The 24,493-nt window shown below is 35.7% G+C and overlaps 3 protein-coding genes and 1 long non-coding RNA gene across 6 annotated transcripts; 3 read left to right on the top strand and 1 right to left on the bottom strand.

Moving 5' to 3' along the window:
* Positions 1-163: 163 nt before the first annotated feature.
* LOC110827415 (uncharacterized) lies at positions 164-17,821 on the bottom strand. 3 transcript variants are annotated; one of them, XM_022059061.2, is made up of 8 exons: positions 17,715-17,821; positions 11,354-12,723; positions 9,225-9,488; positions 8,439-8,570; positions 7,685-7,880; positions 5,122-5,366; positions 4,022-4,246; positions 164-2,521 (listed from the first exon to the last, which is right to left on the bottom strand). In XM_022059061.2, the coding sequence occupies exons 2-8, from the start codon at positions 12,602-12,604 to the stop codon at positions 2,171-2,173; spliced, it is 2,664 nt and encodes an 887-aa protein (XP_021914753.1). In that variant the 5' UTR covers positions 12,605-12,723; positions 17,715-17,821; the 3' UTR covers positions 164-2,170. The 3 variants fall into 3 exon arrangements, with proteins under 3 accessions (XP_021914753.1, XP_021914752.1, XP_021914750.1); XM_022059060.2 differs by lacking the exon at positions 17,715-17,821 and adding an exon at positions 13,629-13,797; XM_022059058.2 differs by lacking the exon at positions 17,715-17,821 and adding an exon at positions 13,229-13,481.
* LOC147874925 (uncharacterized) lies at positions 1,746-2,725 on the top strand. Its single transcript, XR_015532759.1, has 2 exons — positions 1,746-1,885; positions 2,199-2,725. It is a non-coding gene; the product is annotated as an uncharacterized LOC147874925 (long non-coding RNA).
* On the top strand, positions 2,996-3,610 carry LOC147874924 (uncharacterized; the record flags this gene model as incomplete). The annotated part of the gene is made up of 2 exons (XM_087359505.1): positions 2,996-3,127; positions 3,227-3,610. Coding segments are annotated over 2 exons (336 nt in total), but the record flags the coding sequence as incomplete, so codon positions are not given.
* On the top strand, positions 14,155-23,811 carry Mvd (mevalonate diphosphate decarboxylase). Its single transcript, XM_022059068.2, has 10 exons — positions 14,155-14,435; positions 15,927-15,997; positions 16,372-16,439; positions 17,316-17,362; positions 17,446-17,580; positions 17,816-18,015; positions 19,631-19,753; positions 20,331-20,501; positions 21,956-22,114; positions 23,100-23,811. The coding sequence occupies exons 1-10, from the start codon at positions 14,384-14,386 to the stop codon at positions 23,247-23,249; spliced, it is 1,176 nt and encodes a 391-aa protein (XP_021914760.2). The 5' UTR covers positions 14,155-14,383; the 3' UTR covers positions 23,250-23,811.
* Positions 23,812-24,493: the final 682 nt, after the last annotated feature.

Raw genomic sequence — 24,493 nt, 5'->3', positions numbered from 1 at the left:
AATGTCCTTTTTATTGTTCTTTATTTCACTGTGGTATTAACTGCTACGATTAGAATGCTCATTGGATGATGAGCTGGATAGGATACAGAAGCAAGCACCAAACAAAAGTTACAGTGGAACCACGGTTCCGGAGAATTTGACGTAAATACGTCTATACGTTAAGGAGTTTATATAGTGGCTTTATTCTAAATATTTTCTTTATACATGCTTTACAATTGATTAAAGTTTGAGTAAGACAGTACTGCCTACCTTGAATTAGTTACGCTTAAGATGGGTCTGTGGTAGCTGAAATATGTTATAAAATTTGTACATTTGAGAGTATCAACATATCGTGCAAACACCATATCTATACAAGATTTTGATCTAGTTCAACATTAGTTTTTGGAACTTTAGATTCATTATTTGATAATAATTGCTTCTTGCGATTTCTATATTCCCTTTTACGTTCAGCATTAGTTTTTGGTATTTCTTTTGGAACCTTAATTTCATTATTTGATAATTGCTTCTTGCAATTTCTATATTCCCTTATATGTTCAGCATTAGTTTTTGGTATTTCTTTGTAAACTTTAGGTTCAATATTTAATACTTCTATTTTTTTACATTTTCTGTACTGTATCATATATTCTGCTTTATGGAGTCTTTTAGCTTCAATGTCATCCATCTTGTACTTAGTATGACGCAACAACAGATTACTTAATAATTCTTATACAAGATAAGTATCTGTGATATTGTAAAACGTTTTTACCAGCACAAAATTATCTACTCCACGACGCACTTCTACAAGCGATTCACAGCTGAGCTCTTTCCGCAATAACGAAAGCGGAATGTTGGCGGCAATAAAGTGATACAACAATGTGGAATAAACAGATGATGTAACAATTAGAGTAAACAGATCTTACACATTTTTCTGTCGCTTTTTCATAACGCTTTTTTTGCGGAATGACACTGACCCTTCCATATAGACGTATTTACGTCAAATTTTTTTTTTTGCTAGTCTCAATGTTTACAAATTTTAGTCAACATAACCAATTTACTGACAAATATTTATATGTGGGACCTCCAAAACTATGAAGCAGATGTGGCAGCCACACTGACATGCTCAATACTATAGTCAATAGACTGTGAGGATTGTAGGCTGGTGGAACTTTTATATTTTGCAGTCCTAAACCTTAAATGTCTGCTGCAAGTTACTCGGGCAAGTAAAGGCAAAGCAGTAAAGGTCTACATTACATGGAGTTGTGTAATCAGCTTCATGAACTTTAATCCCAAGAGAAGACGTTTTGAGTACAAATTAGAACACCATGTAGTTTACAGAGTTGTTCTGGATAATACATAAACAACTAAGTAGGCTCTGCAAAAGTATGTTTTATCCAACAAATAATTACAACAAAAATGATCACATGCTGTAATACTGTTACTTTTTGCCTACTTTCCTTCCTTAAGAATAAAGTATGCTTCTAATAGCACCATGCTGTTTCAGTTTCCATAAAAAAATTGGAAATTGTGTTTGTTACATAAGTTTTCAATTTTTTTTTATATTTCCACTTATTTTATTGAATTTTCTTGAAATTTCTTAACAGCAATCTAAAATAAAATCTGAAACATAAATTTTTAAATACTTTCTGCAATTGTTGATCCAGGTTGGCGACTTGAAACCATCTTGGTGGTGACAGGTTTGAAATGCCAGTGAATTTATATGAGATTACACAACGCAACATCCCAGAAGATGGTTTTTACTCGTCACATGAAACTGAAATCACACTCAAATGTAGGTCCTAATTCAGGGACCATTGGCACCAACTGCCAATTCAACTAGCGAAACCAAGTAACACTTGTGGCTAAAGTCCACTCAGTTGGTCTACGTTCTACCAAATGCAAATATCTGGTAGGTCCACCTGGTTTGAGAATAACCAAAGGGCATACATTATGAATAACGGTTTTGGTAGGGGAAAAATGTGAATTACCTGCTAATGTTGTGTTCAGGTAAGAAAGGTTTGCAGCATTTATCAAAATGCTTTCAAGACAATAACATATCTTGAAAGATATCACCTGAATCATTACAGCATTAGCTAACCTGTTCAGGTGGATGGACATGTCAGAGATACATCCCGCAAAAAAATGAAACAGAAAACCCATGTTCCATATCTACTTGTAGCAAACACATACAACATTAAAGGATCGACTGTTTCTGTTTACAGCTTAAATGAGCATCACCTATCGCCATACACTCCAGCAACTTCCTAGAAAGAATTTGCAAAGGCTCCCCATTGCCAAGAACTCCGATACTGATAGCGATGTCTCTTAAAAAAGACGATGTTTCGACAGAACCAGCGGCATCTTCCTTTTCTTGAACATAGTCACTGAATATTTCTGGCAATAATTCTACTAGAACATTTAACATAAGGATTGAACACGTATCTTTTATACTTGGTGGCAGTTGCCCAAGAATATGCAGTATCTTAATTAATATCTTCGCTTGTTCTTCTGTTGGCAAACTCTTCAACTGTGTGTTTATTTCTTCCTGTAAAATAAAACAAATATTTGAAGATAACATCCAAAAAAGTTTATCTATTTATAAAATCCACTCAATGTAAGTTTGCCAGGGAGTCTCCTATCCTGTGTAAGTTTTCTTAAAATGTTTACATGTAATAATAGTGACAGTCGGTGTGAAAAAGGAATTATGATTTGTATAAGCAAAAATTAAAGGAGAAAAGCTTCAGGGAAAGCCTTGTATTAATTATTCAGGTGCTAGAAAAACTGGAAGTAGCTCTTTTTTTTCCATCTAAACATTTCCAAAATTTCATAGCTTTAACAGCAAAGATCTTCAGGATGTTTATCCTCGAGGGTTACTTGAATTTCTAGGAAAGAAGATTAATTGAAATCAAGAAGTCACCATGTTCAATATTTGAATGGCAACAGGGAATGGAATTTTTTTATTTCCCTAAAGAAAGCAGGAGTAAACATTAATTGCAGGTCTTCAGCCAAGTCTACATAAATTGGAGAGAAAATTTCAGAACATATAGAATATTTTGAAGTTCAAGAATCTCATTATTCAAACAGAGTGATTAAGTGCCTAAATGCTGAATTACATATGAAGACGATGCATTCATTGTTCAATGAAAAGTACTCTTAGATGTGTCACACCTCAATCAGATTTAGCAATAAATGTGAACTGGAAACAAACCTAAAACAAATGTCCATAGATGACATTGCCAAGACAACATGAGTTGGGGAACTTGTTGTACGTACTTGCAGATATCAAATGTTTCAAATTTTAAAAATGGGTTGTGAAAGAGTTGATGTAATAGGAATTTCTATTGACATCACACGGAATCTTCCTTTACCCAACACTCCAGATCAAGAAGTGTTCAACTTCAGACAGTTTTGGGTTTATCTTTTCAAAATTTACAACTTCAAAACTCAGAAATGACATTTCCCCTTATACCATGCAGGTACTGGTAGGAGAGGCCCTAACAAAGTCTGCTTTTTGTTGAAAACAAGATCGTCAACTGTAAAAAAACTAAAAATGTAAATGATTCTAAAATTTATAAAGCACAATGAAATGTGATAATGAAATATGTATTTGAAAATAAAAAATGTAAATGTTAATTTGGAAAAACCTATTTTCCATTATGCATTTGTTTACTGTAATACACATTAGTTTTTGGTACAATTTTTAATAATTTCAATATAATATATAACTCCTTTAATTAGAAAACAGTTCAAGTCACAAATTAAAAAAATATCATGTCAACGGAAATATACTATAAAGAATCACATAACAACCATAAGTTGACAAAAAATTCAAATGAAAAAAAAATCATAAGTCATATTCTTACAGGGCAAGAACAAATCAGTTTCTCTTTTAGCTTCTGAAAAGTTCAGCATTTGTGACTTGTTTCCTTTTCAAAATAAGTGATTTCAAATATGGAGGATTTTATTATAGACAACTTCATAAGACAGAACTGGCTTCTTTGTTCCTGCAGTATTTTAAAGGTGATCCTCAGTATCTGGTACAAACCTTCAACACCAAACCCAAGTTCCTGATAGAGTAATCCAAACATGAGAGGGCACACTCATTTTCCTGAATGCCTTCCCTTTTAATCACAAAGAGAAACAGCAAAACTGAATCAGCAAATAAATGCATCTGTGGCCCAGGGCTCTCCACTTTGCTTGTGCAAATATTAATTTCCTTCATTCTCTTGGCTAAGATCTTCCATTCCGTAGGAGTACATAAGGGCAACAGCTGGAAAGAAGAAAAATGATAAAATCACTTATCCACAGACAAAAATATATATAAATGTACAACACAAGCCTAAAATAGATTACTTCAAGTTTTCGCAGTGTTTCAAAGTTAATATTGATCCCATTTCTGCACTGTGCAGACACTTTTAATATTCAGGATGAGGTAAATACAAAATGGTTCTGGTAGAAACTTACCAATGTTTCGGAGGTCCTTGCTGCCTAAATAAGCAGGAACTCACCACCCTGATGATAGAGGCAGCTAGGACACCTAAAACGTTGGTAAACTTCTACCAGACTACAGGATACACTAACACAGAAGACGGACACCTTCATACTCACTGCGTAAAAAACCTCAAATCCTACTTCGATTCTACTAGCGGCAGATACTTAAGCATACAATCAGCAACAAACCAGGCTCAAAACCCTTTCATGACAAAACTGTTTATTGACAAAGTATGAATTACAGCCTATGAATTAGCTAGCAGTATACAGGCATATGAAGAAATACTTGCAGTTAACAAAGAATGGAACACCCTCCATTGCCAAGGATCTGTGCTGGATCTCAGTTTTCAATCCAGAAGGAAAAACCCCAATTTGGTCTGAAATTAAATGGAGGCAATGTGGAGTGTGCGACTACTGGGCAGAATGGTCCCTGTACAGCTCAAGAAAACAGCAGAAGACCAGGGCACACACTAACGGGAAAATAAGAAAGCTTTGGATCAGGTTGACAGAAAGGAACATAGGCAAGGTGCAGGGTGACGAGAAAGGAAATGCCACAGATTGCAGGACATTACCTCATATTTAAGGCTGAAATGGATTTGTGCATGACAAGTGGCCAAATATATATGTGAAAAAATACGTAAACAATAAACATACCTTTGAAAATGAGAAGTGGAACAGGTTTTCCTTATTTTCTGAACCTCGAAATAACTCCACTACCTTTTTACCAGTCTCATCACTGAACTCATCATTCTGTATCACATCAAGCAGAAAAGTATTTATGTTGTAAGGTGCTGGTGCCCAATCTCTTCCAAATTTAGACCACAGTTGGCTGAAGTAACTCTTATTAAGTGGAGATAAAAATCCGTCAAGTTTCATTTGCAGCCATTTCACCTCCTTATCTGTAATAACAAACTCAGCTCAGTTCAATTTTTATCCCTTAACTGGTTTGGTGCACACACACTCAAATTGTTCTTATGTTTTGATAAAAATAATCTATTGCAAATCTATGAATTCATTTACATTTATATAATATTCTTATAAGGCTAGAAAATAAGCAGAACTGTTATTCAACAAACTGTTGATTCTTATTCATAAATTATTTGGGGTAAATAATAAATGTAGTAATATAAGTTATAAAATCAATAATCTCTGCCAGCTGTCAACTCAAAATCATTTTCATTACCACTAACACTTTCTTCTGATTCCGAATTATGTTAACCTTATAAATTAAGGTCTAGGTACTCATCAGTACTCATCCAAGTCATGCAGAAGGTATTCATTTTTTTTTTCCAAAATCAGTGTCATCCACTCATAGTCAAACAATAAAAGTTACTTTTAATTAAGTTTGCAATTAACATAAAATAATAATACTAATTCAGGTCATTAAAACAGTAATATTTGAATATAAATCAAGAACTAAATAACATAACTGGTACAGTGTGGTCTATCACAGTGGTATTCAACCTGGGGTACGCGAAGACATCTTAGGGGGTACGTGAAATTTAAGAAAAATATATATTATTTTATAATAAACACTAAATAATCAGTAATGTAATTTATTTAATTTATTTTAGATGTAGATTATGTACTATGTATAACTTGACTTACACACCAACAACTTTGGGGGTACAAAGTTGAAGAGAAATTATATCTGGGGGTACGCAAACAAAAAATGGTTGAATACCACTGGTCTATGAGATTGCTGAAAGGTTTCTTCTCAGAATAAATCACAAATGACACTTATGTGAGGTCACATTACTAAGTACCTCAACTCATAGACCAAAATGATAAAAATTTGATAAATGGGAGAGGGAGGCAACTGGTGGGAAAATACAAGACAGACTGCACCATACCAATTAAGGGTTAAGAAACTATGCAGGCATTCTGTAACAGCAAAATCATTTCAGTATTGTCATTTAATAACCTTTTAAATTGCCACACTGTGTGCAAAATATTATAGTCAAGATATTCTGGGTGACATAAAAGGCAAACCTGTAATGGGTGTATCTGCATTTAACTTCTACAATAGTACCATCTTACACAATAGACATGTTTGCTATAATATTATTTTTTGAAGCAAAATACATGTGTGTTTTTGCACACAAAGTTTTGGCAGATGATAATTGGTGGTGGTGGGGGGTTGCTAGATTTCCTTTTAAATTATACAGAAAATTTCTCTTCGGAGACTCTCTTGGGTGCAATATGAAGGTGCTGGTATATAGAGGGGCATTGCATCAGAGTTGGACCGCAATTTATTCATTCATATTAACACTACGTTTATTGAATCACCATATTATCAATTATTTCCCTTTATTAAACCTCATAAGCTTATTCCAATAAAGTAATTACTTTTATACCATCACTAGAAGACTGCCTAGTGTTACTGCAGGGAAATTCTCAACAAATGCTTCCTGCTTCATATTCAGGAGGCCCTGGGTTCAATTCTTGGCCTGCAGACCAGCTATCCTGACTAAGGCTTTTTGTGGCTTTTCTGTCCCTCAAGGCAAATAAATGCTGGGATAGTACCTCAAATTAGGCCATGGCCGCTTCCTTCCACATCCTTTCCAATTCATTACTAACTATAATCCTTCAATTTGACGCTATATATTCTGAGTTACTGAAAGAGCATAGCGAAATAAAATGAAAATAAATATCAACAAATACTTACATTTGTTACCAACCCTTAATGCCTGAAAGCTTACCACAGGCCTAATAATTTGATATGTACACTGAGTATCATAGAAAAAATTATCTCTAAACCCGACATCTTCACTGAGACCCAAACCTAAGACAGTTTGTGACCTCAGTTCTTACAATCTTCTTACTGAAACAATTTTCTGAGCTACAGGAACCATCTTTGCCAGAACCCAAAACAGATTTTTGGGGTTGTGGCTGTTGTTCCTGTAATCTCCTTGTCTAAACAAACACCTTCAGTCCTCGCAATGTTCTTTCATATAGTGTCAACACTAAAACCACCCTTGCCAGATTTCGAACCCAGAACACCTTGTCAGAGTTTTGACCTTTCTTATATCTTTCCCGATTTCAAGGAATAAGCATGCCAGGTTTGGTGCAAATCAGGAAAGCTCTTCTTCTGCCATAACCAAGAAAAAACACACAATTTTTTATTTGATATAAAGACAGCATGTCAAAAAATGGGGAAATATGAATAAATGAAAACAACCAGAACCAGTAACTACAAACTAATGTAGTATGTTACCTTCCACGGTTTTTGTGCTTAGAAACATCTTCATCACCGTCCTTACTACGAGAAGGGCTTCTTCACACACTGACACAGCACCAGGAGAGAACGTTATTAAGTTCCATCTACTGACTTCAAGAACTTGGGCTAACATCACCAGCAGAGGACACTCTGGTACGTCTGTGTGATTCTTTATTCTCCCATCTGTAAATGACTGTAAAACATCAATTACCATTTAATTGTCTTTATTTGTGAAAAGGTGTTCTCCACTTTGGAATATACAGTCATGCTCAAATATTTGTCAATTCACTATTGAATTTGACATAAATTTATTTAAGTAGCTTGAATTCAGAGTTACAAGAACATTTCTAATTTCAGGTGTCACTCCTCCATCTAAACACATTCTGAATTTCCTAAATTATCCAAATATGCTTGGCTACTAATCCGAAGCCTCAAGGATCCAAGAAATTGGCTCCTAACATTCATAAGCCATATTTACTTGGGACATGTTCTCAAAATTCTACAATTCATATAAAAAAATTGCTAAGCATTAAATGTAAGGAATTTAAACCTCATATAGAATCTCCTAAACTGGGGCCACAGAAAGAATTCCCATTGGCAGCAGAGATGAAAGTGCTCAAGGCTTCTGCCTACTGTAGTATTTGTTGCCATCAACAGATGGCTGTTACAAAATACAGAATATGTTGGAGGGGAAGGTACAACAGAACTCTGGAACTTCTTTCCACAGTCTCTGAACAGCATTTTTACTTACGCGTAAAACTTCCAGCCACAGCAGCAACAGTGACCATGTCTTTACACAAAGACTATTGTACAATGCCGGCAGCAAGCTCCTTCTAATAAACGCTGAGCCATTAACAATATTATGGTTTATCAGAGCAATGACCTGAAACAATGAATATGACAAACACCAAACAACAGATTATTCTGGGGCCTAGAGGCAATGTCACTAATAACTAACTGAAGATTTACCGCCTAAGTATGAAATTCACAACAACTAATAATAATAAAATATTCTCAGGCTGTAAGGCATGTCAGTTGCTTAAAAATCACCAATATTTCAGGGGCTATCTCAGGCCCTCATCAAAAGGGCTGTGATGTTTTCTTTTCATTCATAGTCATAATGATAGATCCATGGAATTTTGGTGATTTTTAACCAACTGACAAGCCTTACAGCCTGAATTTTTTTCTATTAATTTACTGACAAGTTCAAGATGAGAGGGTTACACAGGACTAAAATTCAAGCATATCCTACTTTCAATTTCATTACAAAATCATAATTTAATGAAAGACTTCCTGCTACATCAAGTTTTAACCATGATGAACCAGTGACAGAATCTCAACTGTAACAACCAACTTATCTAAGCTACCCAATAAAAAATAATCAAAAGCTCACATTATGATGATCCAACATCACCTATGGCAACTAACTAGAGAGGCCAGAGCAAGTAAAACGTAACTTAAAAATCGAGAAATCAAAATATGTCTGTAATTACTGACTGACAAACTGATTAATCAAGGCACTGGTGTAAAAACTTACAAAGTTGACAAAATTTGATTTCTCCTGATCATTCAAATCATTCTTCATAGCTTCATTTAACAAACATGTCACAATAATCATTTTTTCATTTCCAGATGCTGCCCCCATGTCAGCTGCTTCAAAGGCACCGTATATGGGGTTCAAGCACTCCAAAACTTCAACCATCAGCACGATCTGCTTGGAGTTCTTCAATCCCTCTTGCAGCACCCTGGTGATCACTTCAACTGGGGATTCCACGCAGAGACCCACAAAGTCCGAGAGGAACTGAAATACAAGGAATCACATCAGTTTTTCTGGAATAGTTCAGTCTGCTTCCAAAAGATCTACATCCAAAGAGGTTGAAATATTCAAAAGCCATTCACATTTCTGATCCTTGACTTGTTCTGGTTGCTCCTACACTGAGCATTTTTAAAGAAAAATTAATACCATTTGTTTCATTTCCATGATAACTCAGACTTGTCATAATTTTGTTGAAAAGCCATGCACAATTTGGCTCATATCATAATTTTTAACAAAGTTAAAAGTTGTATAATATGATTCTTCATGTACACTTATGTGAAGACTATAATGCATATGACTTTCAACAACATCTCTAATGTCAGTTAAATGTATTTTAATATAACAGATGTAGAGGAAAAACATTTTCCCATGTGGACAAAGTAGAAACGTGGAGGTAGTAGCACAGCATGATGGAATATAAGGGTGCTCGGTTCCAGACACATAAATATTGTTTAATGAGAAGAAATGTATGTACAGCAGGACAGTATGGCCTTACAGGTAGGGCCATATTATCCGATAGGCACAGTGCCTAGGGCCTACAAAAACTAAAGGGCCAACAACAAAATGTTTCACCATGCTTTTTTTTATTTGTATCAAAACATTTGTAAGAAACATATCATAATGCCACACATACCATTTGGCCATCTGAAAGAAATTATTCGAGAGAATTTTGTTCACCAATCTACCCACAGAATTTGATATACCCATAAAAGTACAACAAAACGGAAGTGCCTATGGTCTACAAGGACCTTAATACAGCCCTGCTTATAGCCCACAGTGACAAGTACAGAAAGTATATTCCTTTCCACAATACACATAATATCCTCATGTATTCTTCGCAACATGCATTTAGAGATATTAAACCCATCTTGTTCAATAGTTCCCACTTTGGCCACCAGACTGCAGCACCTCATGTCTACCTCATTGGTCATTTTGTTATCACTGCTCATAGGATATTCAGAGGTGATTTTGAGGTCATGCAGAAAAGCAAAATATCCACATCAAATTTCATCCAGATATGTCTAGTGGTACTCAAACTGAATCGACCGGACAGATACAACCAACCCATAATGCGTTCTCGCTATGTACTTTGTGCAAAGAATGCATAATAACCTAATTGGCAAAGTGGATGCAAATATTAGCAACCTCCACACCACTGAGAGCAAAACTAGTGATGTGACAACATTTAGTTGCAAAAGAGCAAGCAGCCGTGTTTATGAGATGAATCTAAGAGTCATGATGGAACAAGTTTCTCAAAAGAATAAGATCTGGCTCTCAGGAAAGGCACGAGGGACTAGGGCTCATGCCCAGACATCAACATAACCTTCAAATAACTTGGCCAGTTTTAACGCTACCCAAATTGACCCCCGTTTTGACTGACCTTGTCCCGGATGACCCGAGAACAGCCTCTACTTTCCCTAGCATGACTTGAAATTTGCCTGCCTATCCTCACTCCACTGAAAATTGTGGTTCTGTGGTTAGCATTCCTTTTCATTTAAGTGGCAGGTTCTATGTCTGAATCTGGGTTCAGTGACTGGCTATCCTGACTGATGGTTTTTATGGTTTGCCTCACTCCCTTTGGACAGATGCTGAGCATCCTGAAACAGACTTATTTCCAACATCCTTAACAAATAACCTTCCCATTCAATGCTATACTATGGCCTACACAGTTGACAAAGTGTTGTTAAATAAACCAAGAATCAATATTCCTCATCGTATCCCCAGTGGCCTAACCATAGGCAAATACAAAGCAGGAATGATAACCACAACATTGTAATGACGTCTGGTACCAAGACAACAGTAAAATTTAATTCAAAACTGACTGAAGTCAGATAAAACATTTTATTCACCTTGTTTTCATTTCCAGTCCTCTTCACAGCCTTGTTAAAGACTTCTGTGGCCACCACATGGAAACTATCTGTCAAGAAGTCGACACTGGTCCCAAACTTCTTAAAAAACCACTGGACAATTTCAACCTGCTCTTGTAGTGCAAGCTGCTTCAAAGAATCCAATCCTATACGCTTTATTTTATCACGCCATTCACGATCACCATGTTTTGACTCAATTGTAGCAATTGTCTTTTCAAGAATTGCTTTAACATCTTCGTATTCTGCTAAATACAAATTATTTTTTAGACAATCTGCACAATTATCAGAAATAACCTCATTTAATGCAAGTAAAGCTTTAAACCACTTTTTCTGTGATTTGGATTTGTCTGAAACATTTTTAATAATTAATTCAATATCTGCTTCTCTTATTTCATCATCTTCTTCTCTTGGCTTCACAGCCATACTTGACAGCATGGTGATCAACTCTCCTGCCAACGGGAATTTGACTTTATCACTTCGGACTTTCTTCAGCAGTTCAGAACAAGAATACATCATTTCACTTATTTCATTTTGCAAAGTTCTAGCTTCATCAACATTACATTCCGCCCAGAACAGCCATATATCTACTGTAATTGCACAGAAATTTACTTTACAAGTGTAGAGAAGTTCATTAATAAAATTATTTGAAGTTATCACCTCAATTTCCTTTTCAACACCACCACATAATTCAGGCAAAGAAATATCATAAACTTCAGGTACATCCACCTCATGCTCTTGCAGATTTAAGTACAATTTCAAGTAATCTGTCATCAATGATAAGATGCTTTTCATTGCAAAACCAGCAAAGCGATACATATCCTGTGTACTAATACAACCCAGTTCCTTTAAATCAGGTTTGACAAAATACTGCATTAAATTTTTAAAATATGTAAATAATTTCCACTTCGCATATTTCATATCTGCTACTTGAAGATGTTCCAGTTGTATATATTTACAATAAACTGCTTTAGAAAGTTCTTCAACTCTTGGTAAAGCTTGTACGGGTTCCACCGAACTTAAATTATCAAAAAATATATCTAGCAACTCAGCACCAAGTGACAGTGGACAATAAATAATGCTTTCACATGCATATTTATGCAAGGATAAACCCCATACTAATTTCACCAACAGTTCTTTGCTTAAGTTAGGCACACAATCAATGATATGACCACAATTTATATCTTCAACGAGTTTTTCCTTAACACTTAGATTAGCGTTCAGCACGAGGAACATATGAATCTTCCTTAAACGTTGATCTTGCTTAGCATCCAATCTGGCTCCTGCCTGTATGCCTCTACCAATGATAACCTTACAAAGGGCATTAACAACAGCGCTGATTTTTGAGTCATCACCTAGGAAAAACATTTCAGCATATTAAAAATCGTTATTTTAAACAATGCAGAATTGACATAACTAAATTCTGTAAAATAAGCACAGGTAAAAAAGCACATCAAAACATCACTAAAATAATGTCTTCAGCAATATATCATTCATCATATGTAAGAATATGTACGATTTTAATTGAAGAGCTTTTGCTGAAAACATTTCATGTTTTAAACACATTCTTTAAGGGTAATTATCTCAGATAACATGTTGAACTTAAACTGCAGGTGCATGCATCCTCCAAATGCGTCCCCATCCTGTTCACTTATGCCATCGACACAGGCCAAACTGTTTGTGGCTTATCAGTCACATTAATGACCCACAAACAGCTTATTAAACACATCTATCTCCAAAAGTTGAGACCGGTAGGGTTAGGTTTCTCAGACTGACCAAATCAGACGTTCTAAATTTCAGTATTGCATGTTACTTTAGAACAAGCAAGTCCAATAAAATATTAATTTAATGGAATATTACCACTCTTAGACGACAAGAATTGGAGGTCTCCAATCGCCTTCTGCACACTAAAAAGTGAACCCTGAATTAAAGCAAAATCCTCACTGAATTCCATACTTTTTATTCAGTTGTATTAAATTTCAGATCATAAATTATTAAATAAATTTAAAAAATTGTAATACTATATATTCTTGCTAATGTAATAAGAGTATCCAAACATAACGTCATTCACATTTCGAACCACATGCAGCAAAGTATATTGATCGCTACACATATTGGCAGATGGTAATTACTGTTGTCTACGAAGCACGTCAATGTTGTGCTGCCATCTATCATAAAAATACTTTAAAAACGATCTGGTGGACAGTCGGTAACACCGTTAACTCCACTTCCACCTTTAGTAATACCTAAATAAAATTACTTTTGAACAAGTGAAGATGACTATCTTTTGTTGATATTGCACCATGCTATTTGGTCGAAACTGATGGTTGTGTCCAGTGGTGGGCGGTGTTGAAATAATGTTCCAATAATAGTATGAAATACAAAGCGTTAGTAAATTTTAATCGACTTATTGCGTCCAAAGCGCGAGTAATGCAAAACCTGAAGCGTTAGTATATGGCAACATATGTTCCCTTATGTGGCATTTTGTATACAGATTATAACCTGAACATCAATGATAAGATTTGAATTACGACATCAGCCAGCGATAAGTTCCATGTGTGAAATTACAACATGGCCTTGGGTAATCAGTATGATGGGTTCATAATTTAAATATTTCGAAATTTTGAATAGCTTAGTTCCAAACGTTGGAAACTAATGGCGCTGTTTACAAACTGGTTCATAGACAGAATGCAAGAATTTTTTATATGTTGTCTTGAAGCATTAATTCACCACGTGAAATAGCCGTTGTAAAAATTACCATAAGTTGCAGCGTGTAACAGGTTAATTTTAAGTCAGAATGATTTGGTTAAAAATGTGGAGAGAAAAGTGACATATAATTCTTTTAAATGATCCTTCAGAGCGTTATATTAACATAAAGCCACTCCTTCATAGAAGGTGACCCATAACCATAGATATTCTCGCTGATTACGCTGTTAGGTTCCTTAGTAGTACTGCTAGCCCCTGCAGTTAGCTGTTGTAGCCGAGTTACAGCGTTAATATATAGCAATTTAGACAATGAATATAGTAACATGTATTGCTCCTGTCAATATTGCCGTAATCAAGTACTGTAAGTAAAAGTGTAAAGGGCTTTCATATTTCATAACAGTAATATAAGACATTGGTTGGCGTACTGGCTTTGGTAGGACTAAAAGCAGTGGAACAGATATTTGTGAGTAGTCTTTGGAACTCAAAATACGAAAACGTGCGGTATTAATGACTTACTCCTTTCCCTCCAAACAGTAATCAGTGACTTCGGAACTTTAAATACGGATGGCAAATTTCTTCCCCTCTAATCAGTAATAGCTGGAACAGATACTTGTGAACAGTCTTTGGAACTTAAAATACGAAAAAGTTATATATTGATGGCCCACTTCTTCACCCCTCTAAACAGCAAACCTGTAGTAGACATTTACCAGACCTAACAAATTGAGTTTGAACCTCTAATTAATTTGTTTGCATGGGCTGATAAACTTAACCAAACACTATCGAAATATGTGATAGAGGACTCTTAATTTGACAATACCTACCTTATGATGGGTATCATTGAGAAAAGGGTAGAATGTATTGCCAGAATAATAAAGTAAATTATGATACTTGAATCTGACAAGCAGATTCCGCATTATTCTCATTACAGAAGTGTTTTACTTGCAATGTAGCAAGCATAAGAGTATATGTTGAAAAAATCCCAAATTGAATTATTACTCTGTGAAAAGTAAGGATTGTGTCACCTGTCAGCTGAATACTGTGACAAAAGACATTTGAATCTAACTCAACATTGCATTTTCCTTAGACTGGAAAAAGACAAAATAGCTTGTGTGGAGGCATTGTACCATCAGATTTCTTGGTTAGGTTTAGCTTCAGAACCTTGTCTGTTGTTTTCATAAACTAAATAACAAAATTGTAGAATGAAATAGTGACAAATGTAGACACTCAGGATCCAACTCAAGATGAGAATGTTAATGTGGGGTACCTTTGTTACAATGGTTGGGACTGACAACATCATTGGTAGAACAGACATGAAGTATAATGGCACTTGTCTGCATATATTTTTGGGGCTGGAGTAGTGGTACAGTCACAAACAAAAGAGACTACTATTCTGTTTTGCCAGTTGTTCGTATAAAGTTGGTGGAATGGTTGCCTGACATCGTAGATCCATAGATCACTGCAAAAGTGACTCGGAAGTGTAAGTGCTTTTGCCTCATAATATGTTAAGACTTTCGTTCAATAAAACTGACATTCCCTTGACAGGCTTGGTGTCTCATGTCAGCAGGTGTGAGTTATTAAAATTATATCTTATTTTATTTCACTTCAGTTCATACCTAATGTTTATACTGTGTCATTATGCTTGCCAGAGTATCATACTTGCATTTTAGTAAATTTACTGTTTTTCCTTTGTCAGAAAGTGATTTTCTGCCTTTTCTGTAGACATGTTGGTGAATTAAAGATGCCAGTACATAGAGCTTAATGTCCTATTATCATACATATCAATTTGTGATACTGCACATTTTTCATCATTATTACCTACCATCTCTTTATCATATATCTGCTGATTTTTCAGGGGGAAAACGAGATGAGAATTTGATCCTACCATTAAATGATTCTGTCAGCGCTACTCTCAGTATTAAACAAGTAAGTTCCTATCCTACTTTAATGCTTAAAAATTTAAATGATATAAGAGGTAAGATAACTAAAAATGTCAGGTCTATGAGGTGGCTTAAATTAACCATTCAGTGTACTCACAAATCAGGTTTGTTACTAGTGGACAGAGGATCAAGTGAGTGACTTTATAGTTACATTTGGTTACTCAATGAAATGTTGATCACTATTCATCATGCACATTTTTAAGTTAAAAAGCATTAATATCCACAGGACCAAAATTATTCTTAGCTTTTGCCCAGAGAATGGCAGTGACATCAAATCCAAAACCAGAATAATTGTAAGTTGGCTTAATTTTGATGAGTCTATCTGTGGTGACACGTAAATTGTATGATTTTTTTTTACAGATGAATGCCAAGACAAGTGTGATGGCCAGTCCAAATTTTACAGAGGACAAGATTTGGTTGAATGGGAGGTAAGTTTTTAAAGCACAAATTTCCTTGAACTGTATTGTAGTATCTTCAAGTAATTTTGTTTGTATCACTGTGCAGATCTTTAAAAAAGTTTTATTTGCAGGTTTACCTCTGAAATTAATAAAACAAGCTTAGTTCCTGAAACTACAAATGTTATTTACCAGGCACAACAGCTTATTTAAACAAAATGTTATCCTAAACAACTTGTGTCCACTTTTGTAGTATTTATTGTCTTATATCTAAGGCATTCTGACATGTAACACAACATTTACAACTTCTCTCTCCGTGAACTTTGTCTCCCTTCCCAGATTTTTGTACCCACAAGGTCTTCTTCACTTGTTGAAAGGAATACAACAAATTTCTGAAATGCCATGGGTTTAAAAAGCAGGAACAATGAACAAAGTCGGAGAGATGAGTTGTTAACACTTGGTAGCATTTGTATTCAATGTATATAAGTTTGTGTGGTCAGTGCTTCTGCGAATTGAAGGTATAATTTACAGCAGCTGTATAACTCTGTGTTGTCCTCCCATGGAATGTTGTTTGCATGTCTTGCTGTATCTGCCAGACTAATTTTCACAAAAATATTGTGGCACTAAGAACGTAAAGATTTTATGAACTGAGCATTTTTCTACATTGTACCTTCTTTTCAGAAATCCTGATTAATAAAACTGGACAACTAGAATATGCTATCTGGCCAGCCCACTTTATATTTTTTAAACCTATCTTAATTCCAAAACCAGAAAATCTTTTCCCAGCTACATATTTCCTTGCCCTTCAAAATAATGTTAATCAGAATTGTCTTGCATGTTCTTGTATGTGCTATGACATGTATTAATTTATGTTTAATTATTTAGTAATTAATACATTATTTATTTCAGAGAAGAAACATTTCACAGCCAAAGGTTGCAGAATTGTTTACAAGAGAGTGAGTATATAATGTAAATGAACGCTGATTTTTATATTGAAGTTTTGCCTTTAAATATAACATTCTGGAATAACATTTTGCAGTTCGACGAAGAGCCAAGCAAAGGGCAGATGGCAAAGATGATGGCGTCAGTGACTGGTGTGTTCATGTTTGCTCTGAAAACAATTTTCCAACAGCAGCTGGGCTTGCTTCTTCTGCTGCTGGTTATGCTTGTCTTGGTATGATTTAAGATTTTAATTTTATTCTTATGTAGGACACAGACACACACAACTTGGAAAAAATTTAATATAGTCTGAAAGTGTGCTAATGGAAATTATGAACAGAAATGTATCATTAATAGTTAATGGCCTACCTTATTGATCATTATTTTCAGTTCCATTCATGTTTGAAAAGAAATGTGTGCGCACATCTTTATATATTGTGCAGTTGCTTGTAGATACTTTTATGTTACAGTATTTGCTTTAGCGCAACTGTACAATGTGAGTGGAGACATCTCTGGAATTGCCCGACAAGGCTCAGGCAGTGCTTGTCGTAGTTTGTATGGAGGATTCGTTCGTTGGCACCGAGGATCTGCTTCTGATGGATCTGATTCCATAGCCACTCAAATTGTTCCACACAGTCACTGGCCTGAATTGAGAATTTTGGTTCTAGTGGTAAAACAATAAAGATTAATATTTACTTTTATATGTACTTGTTTCAGTGCCTTTGACTCTGCAGATACTGTTAAGGGGACCATACATGGTGCTAACCTGCGTGCGCAAACAAGTGATAGCACACATTAGGCTACAATACACACATCAGCTGCTTGTACAACATTCATTTGTTAAACAGATCTATCTGCTTCTGAATTTATTTCTTTTAATTTTTGACGTAAATACGTCTATATTTTAGGGTCAGTGTCATTCGACAAAAATGTGTTACGAAAAAGTGTAACTTCATTGTTATGTTACCTAGGAAACGTCAAACTTCATTGTTATGTTACCTGGGAAACGCCATCTGTTTAGCAACAAATAAACAACATTGGTTACCTTGGAAACCACAGTACATTAGATTACCTTACCTTACATTACATTACCTTACCTTACATTACGTTACATTACTTTACATTACATTCAGCTACCACAGACCCATTTTAAGCGTAACTAATTGAAGTTGAATAAGCAATGTCTTAATCAAACTTTACTCAATTGTAAAGCATGTGTAAAGGAAATATTTGGAATAAAGCCAATATATAAACTTCCTTTCTGTATAGACGTATTTACGTCAAATTCTCCGGAACCATGGTTCCACTGACAATTTTTTTATTAGTTTCACAACCTTCAACCCTCATAAATTATCTTTTAATATAACTCACTTTTTACATGCCAATGAGAAATTCTGACCAAAAGTCTTTGTTGCCACTTGTTGATGTCATGCTAATTGTTATTGCACGTACCGGTATTTCAAACGTTCCTATCAGCATACACGACACAAATACACATGCACAGGATTGCAAGAAAATATCAAAACCTTCTGAATTTACACAAGCTGTTTGTGTACAATCACAACCAGACACAGCACAAACACATGAGCAGTCACTTGTTTACACATGCAGGCTAGTGTCGGGGTATGGGCCCCTTCGGAAGGATATGCCCGTTAGATGAAGATGTAATGAAACTTGATTCTAGGACCTGTTCATATTTATATGCTGCTCAGGCACAAATCTGATAGAAATCAGAATAGATTTTCCCAATCCAACAAACTGATTTGATAACATTCACTTAAAATCATATTAGGCACCATGTTTTAAATGTACCAAAGATATCCTCCATTGTTTATTTAATTTGTAATTAGAGATTAAGTAACACATTATATGTGCACCTAAAAGAGGCGCACGTATAGGAACCTGGAGAAAATCGTATAAAGAGCTTCATAATTTGGACTATTCAACACACGTTATTAGAGCAAGGCATGAGAGAGATGGCACATTCACAATTCGTCAGACAATCTGAAGGGAAGATAACACATGATACACACAGACCTTGATTGGATGATAATATTAAAGATTAGGTTGTGAACTGCATTGTATACAAATAGTTCAGTATAGAGTCCACAGATGGGCTTTTATAATGATGATACCTTGGGTTTCGTAAAAGGCAGGCAATTTCTTTTGTTGTAATTGTGTTAGTGTTGAAGTACGACTTAAGACGTTGGTATATATGAAGTAGTATTGAAATATGAAGTAAAATACTGGAAACAAATTTCAACAAAGTTTGCACTGGTTTACAGGTGAGTGATAAGCGGAAAAAAGTGAGCAGTTCATCTGGTATGCAGAACAGTGTGAAGACCAGTGAACTTTTGAAACATCGCGTGTCTCATTGTGTTCCCCAGCGAACTGAAGCTGTTATAAAGGTAGGACCACGCTGTTCACGTGTACCTTCATCATATGTTATTAGGGTGATGAGATGGTACAGCATATTAGCGTTCAAGGGCGAGATGAGGCACGCATACAACATTTTAGTCAGAAAACATGTCAGGAGGAGATCATTTGGGAGACATAGGCAAAAATAGGTGGATAATATTGAAGTAGATCTTAGTATGTGGTGATGTGGATTGATTCATCTGGCTCAGGATAGAGTGTGCTCTTTTGTATGTGATCTTGTACGGTGATAAAATTAACGCAGGAGACCAGCTGCGTCAATTTGGAACAGAAGTCTAACATTTCAGAGAGACTGTCTGTCTCCATCAACATGGAATGATGTGATGTGTAACCATAGTTGGTTGTTTATGTATATAATTGGTGCCCCTTCATGTGTGGTCAGTGGCCAGTGAGGGGAAGGGGGCGGAGTCTTGTGAAACCCATCTTGAAACATTCGCTCAGAGCCACTGTACCTGGAACTTTGGGTCAAAGCAACCCAACCAATGTTGTCTTAAGGAGAAAAAAATAAAACACCAGATTTTAATTATATGATGATTCTTTCTCTTCTAGGCAATTATTAACAAGGATTTTGAAACATTTGCTGACATAACAATGAAAGATAGCAATCAGTTTCACGCTGTTTGTTTGGATACATTCCCTCCAAATGTTTACATGAATGATACATCCCACGCTATAGTAAATCTTATCCATGAATACAACATTGCTAGTGGAAAGAACAAGGTTAGTATATATAATGAAGTGTATTTTTATATTTTTTGGTGGTGATACTGTAGTGTGGATTCATTTTTATGTTATGCTTGAAATTTTTTTTTTTGGGGTGCTGGTCAGTGCAAACACACAAGACTGATATCTAGAGTGTAGTTGCAAGGAAGAGAATGTGTGTTCACGAGATAACATTTTTATCTGTGGCATGAACAGATGCCAGGAAAGCTGCTAGTTAATGGTTTAAGATCCTGGTACCTTCCTGCAGAACAGTTGTGGTGTTATGTGTGCCCAGCCCGAAGGAGAGACAAAATTTAGGGCAGATTTTGTACTTATGCTGCCTACTAATAACATTTGTTAAGAATGTGCTGTAAGATATATCATTAGTTTGAACCAATAGGGGACCTATTATATTTTAGAACCAGAATTATAATCAATAGGAATCAGTACTTCTTCCAGAATTTGAACATTTTCTAGCTGCGGGGGATACACTGTTTTCTTTAATATATTTGGAAATCATATTACAACGCAGTCTCCTAGACATGCTGCTCTTTGTAAATGGAATTTTGTTCCTTTTTATTACACATTTTATTTAAAACATGTAATTGTTTATGACTGGGATGCCTGTCACAGTGGCTGTGTGGTGCGAGGCGTGGGCCTTGTGCCACTCAGACACTGGGACTGTGGGTTCGAATCCCACTCAAGGCATGGATGTTTGTCTTTGTGTGTCGTGCTGTCCTTACCTTGCGACAGGCCAATCTCTCGTCCAAGGAGTCCTACCAAATGTCTAAATAGATCAAGCAATCTCCAGGAAAGAGAGGAAAAAGCAAACCCCGCCAAAGCAGGACAAATGCTAAAGAAAAAGAATTGTTTATGACTGGGATACGACATTCTCATAATGGTGAAGATGTTGAATGTGGTCTTCTGGATTGTGACACCATTAGTCTTGTAAGTGGTTACCATTGTTTCAGAGGAATGTTGGTAATCACTTGCAGGACTATATAACAATTAATTTATATTAATTTAAAATAAACCAATATTCAAGTAAAATAAACTTCGAATACAGATCCTGGTTATCTTATATGCAAAATCCTTTAATCTGCATTCTTTGTTTATCCAGATCTGGCCTGATTGTTGTGTCCATACCAGGTTTATAGTGCAAAAGCAGTGTGTTCACTGCTGTTTTGCAAATGACAAAAATTTAATGACTAATGTAATCACTGTATGTTGCCATTGTGGTAAATAATAGAAAACTGGTTAACAGTAGCATACTGGCATAATTTTTCACAATAAAAAGGAATTTAATTATTTTATTCACGATAATTTTAAGAAAAACCCAAGCAAAAAACAGGTGCATTTTGTAGGTTATGATTAAATAATATCAAGTATTATTTTGTTAAATTTGGAGACACGTCGTCTGCTAGTTATTCTTTGAGCAGCCAAACCTCAAATATTTGTTCATTCCTTCCCAGGTTGCGTACACTTTTGATGCTGGTCCAAATGCTTGTCTCTATCTTCTGGATTCTGAAGTTCCGAAGCTGCTACCCATTATTAACCATATCTTCCCACCAGGAAATGAAAGTGTGGAATATTTGAAAGGCATTCCTGTGGAGAAACAACCTGTTTCACAGGTTAGTGTATATACACCAAATTCTTTGAGACTTTTGCAAGTGACACAACAGTTTCTGTAATTTATTTGAATGACTGTATTTAATTTCAGTGATACCATATTTGAGTACATAATTTACTCTTTTTATAATTATAATGTTTGGTCCATCATTGAAAATGTTTACAGATAAAATATTTTCCTTGGAAAATTGAGCAGACACTATGTGGGATTAACTGTTAAGAAAAGGAAAGTTTATAATTTAAACTGTCGACTCAATCTTGATATCATGCCCATCACATTTCTTCAGTGCAATGTAAGAGTTTCTTCTGTTGCATTTGCTTGTCAGCCTGGATCAGCCCACAGTTTGTGTGACGAATGGTCATGACAGAACAATTGTTGCTGACCTACGTCAAATATATCACTGTACCAACCTGTTCATATTGGTTCTTGTGACTGCCTTTCAGAATTTAGTACAACTGCTACAGTTAAATGGTGTCAATTAATAACCCAAGGTAAATCAATAATATATCACCTTTGGTGGACTAGTGGTTAGCGTGCTCGCTGCTGGACCCACGTTTCCTGGGTTCAAACCCTGCCGAGGTAGATGGATTTTTAAGGGTGATAAAAATCTGTAGCACAACTTCCTTTGGAGGGGAAGCAAAGCCGGCGGTCCCATGTCATAGATTTACAGCATGTAAAAGAACGTTGCGAGCATGAAGGAGATGTTTCATAAGCAAAATTCAGTGGCCATTTCTCACCCAAGTCTCTCCTGATTCTCTACTAGATGGCTCTAGCAGACAAATCAGGATTGAGAAGAAATTGTGCAGAGGCAGTGGGCGTGTCACTCACTACTCATAAATTCACACTTCAAAGACAAAGAAACCTCCCACATGGAAGGAGGCCAAGGCTTGATTCGGGCTGTTGCACCAAAGAAGAAGAAGAAATCAATATCTTCTTACAGCACGTGAAGGTTAACATGTTTCTGTCATGGGTTTATGTTCCTGCAGGATCTCATTGCGTCCATCAGAATGGAACCACACGAGCCAGGACTCCTGAAGTATTTGATTCACACTGAAGTAGGTGTGGGGCCACAGGTGCTGGATGAACCACATCATCATCTTCTTACAGATGCTGGCCTCCCCAAAGTGTTGGTGTGAACAGTTCAGAACTATACACAGTTATCAAACATTCATTTGTATTATTTTAAATAAGAGGTATTGGTATGATGGTTTTAATCTGTTAATACAGGATTAGTAACATGTATTTGTAATCAGAGTTCATTAAGTGCACTCTGTTCATCTGTGATAAGTGAGATATCCTAAGCAACAAAACCATTCTTATGTTGTACTTCCCAGTGGCACTGTCTTTATGATTCACAAACCAGTAAAACAACAGTGTGATTTCTGACAGTGGCTAACCTGTCTCACACATAATAGTCTATAGATGTAGTTAATACTCAGGTGTCTATCCATGTTTATTTACAATACAAAAATTAGTGCCTTGATGTGATACTAAAATCAAACACTATGTAATTAACTACATCAAACATTCCTATTTCAAAATTACGTGAGAGTAAATATTATGTAATATATCAGATTTTCCCATTGGTATACAATGGGCGGGTGTGTGTGTGTACGGTGAGAGGGACTACAAAACAGGAAAGTAATCTTCAACAAACTCTTATAAAGAAATGAATAAAAGAAACTTGTTACTTGCAAAGTTTTTTGTTTTGAAATATAACACAACAAATATAATATTTAACGTACTACTAACTAGTATTTCTGGAGTACTTACACACTCCCTCCATGGAGCCGAGTCCTTCCTGAGAAGCCAACAGTCGCTCAGCCACTTAAGAAGATCCCAACAATTTATGGGATGTGATGCTTCATTACCGTGTTCACAAGAGCCTGCCATTGGTCCCTATTCAGAACCAGATGAATCCATTCCATACCACCCCAACCTATTTCTCTAGCATCCATTTTAATTTTACCCTCCCAACTACATCTAGATCTTCCTAGTGGTCTCTTTCCTTCTGGTTTGCCCACTAAAACCCTGTATGCATTCATCTTCTCTATGTGGCTTATATGCTCCACCCATCTCATCCTCCTAGACTTGATCAGTCTAATTATATTTGGCAAGGAGTACAACTTATGAAGCTCCTCATTATGCAACTTTCTCCAGCCTCCTAGTAATTCATCCCTCTTAGGTTCAAATGTTCTCCTCAGCACCTCGTTCTCAAACACTCTCAGTCTACACTCCACCCTTAGTGTCAGAGACCAAGTTTCACACCCATACAAAACAACAAGCAAAATTATAGTTTTTTACATTTTAATCTTTAGACAGTTGACAAAAAGACGAAAGGTTCTGAACTGAATGTTAGCAAACACCCAAATTTAATCTG

Source organism: Zootermopsis nevadensis, unplaced genomic scaffold (assembly GCF_977971745.1).
Source record: "Zootermopsis nevadensis isolate Lab colony 2312 unplaced genomic scaffold, Znev_1.0 Znev_ptg000003l, whole genome shotgun sequence".
Classification (NCBI taxonomy): domain Eukaryota; kingdom Metazoa; phylum Arthropoda; class Insecta; order Blattodea; family Termopsidae; genus Zootermopsis; species Zootermopsis nevadensis.
This window is presented reverse-complemented; position numbering and strand designations above follow the sequence as displayed.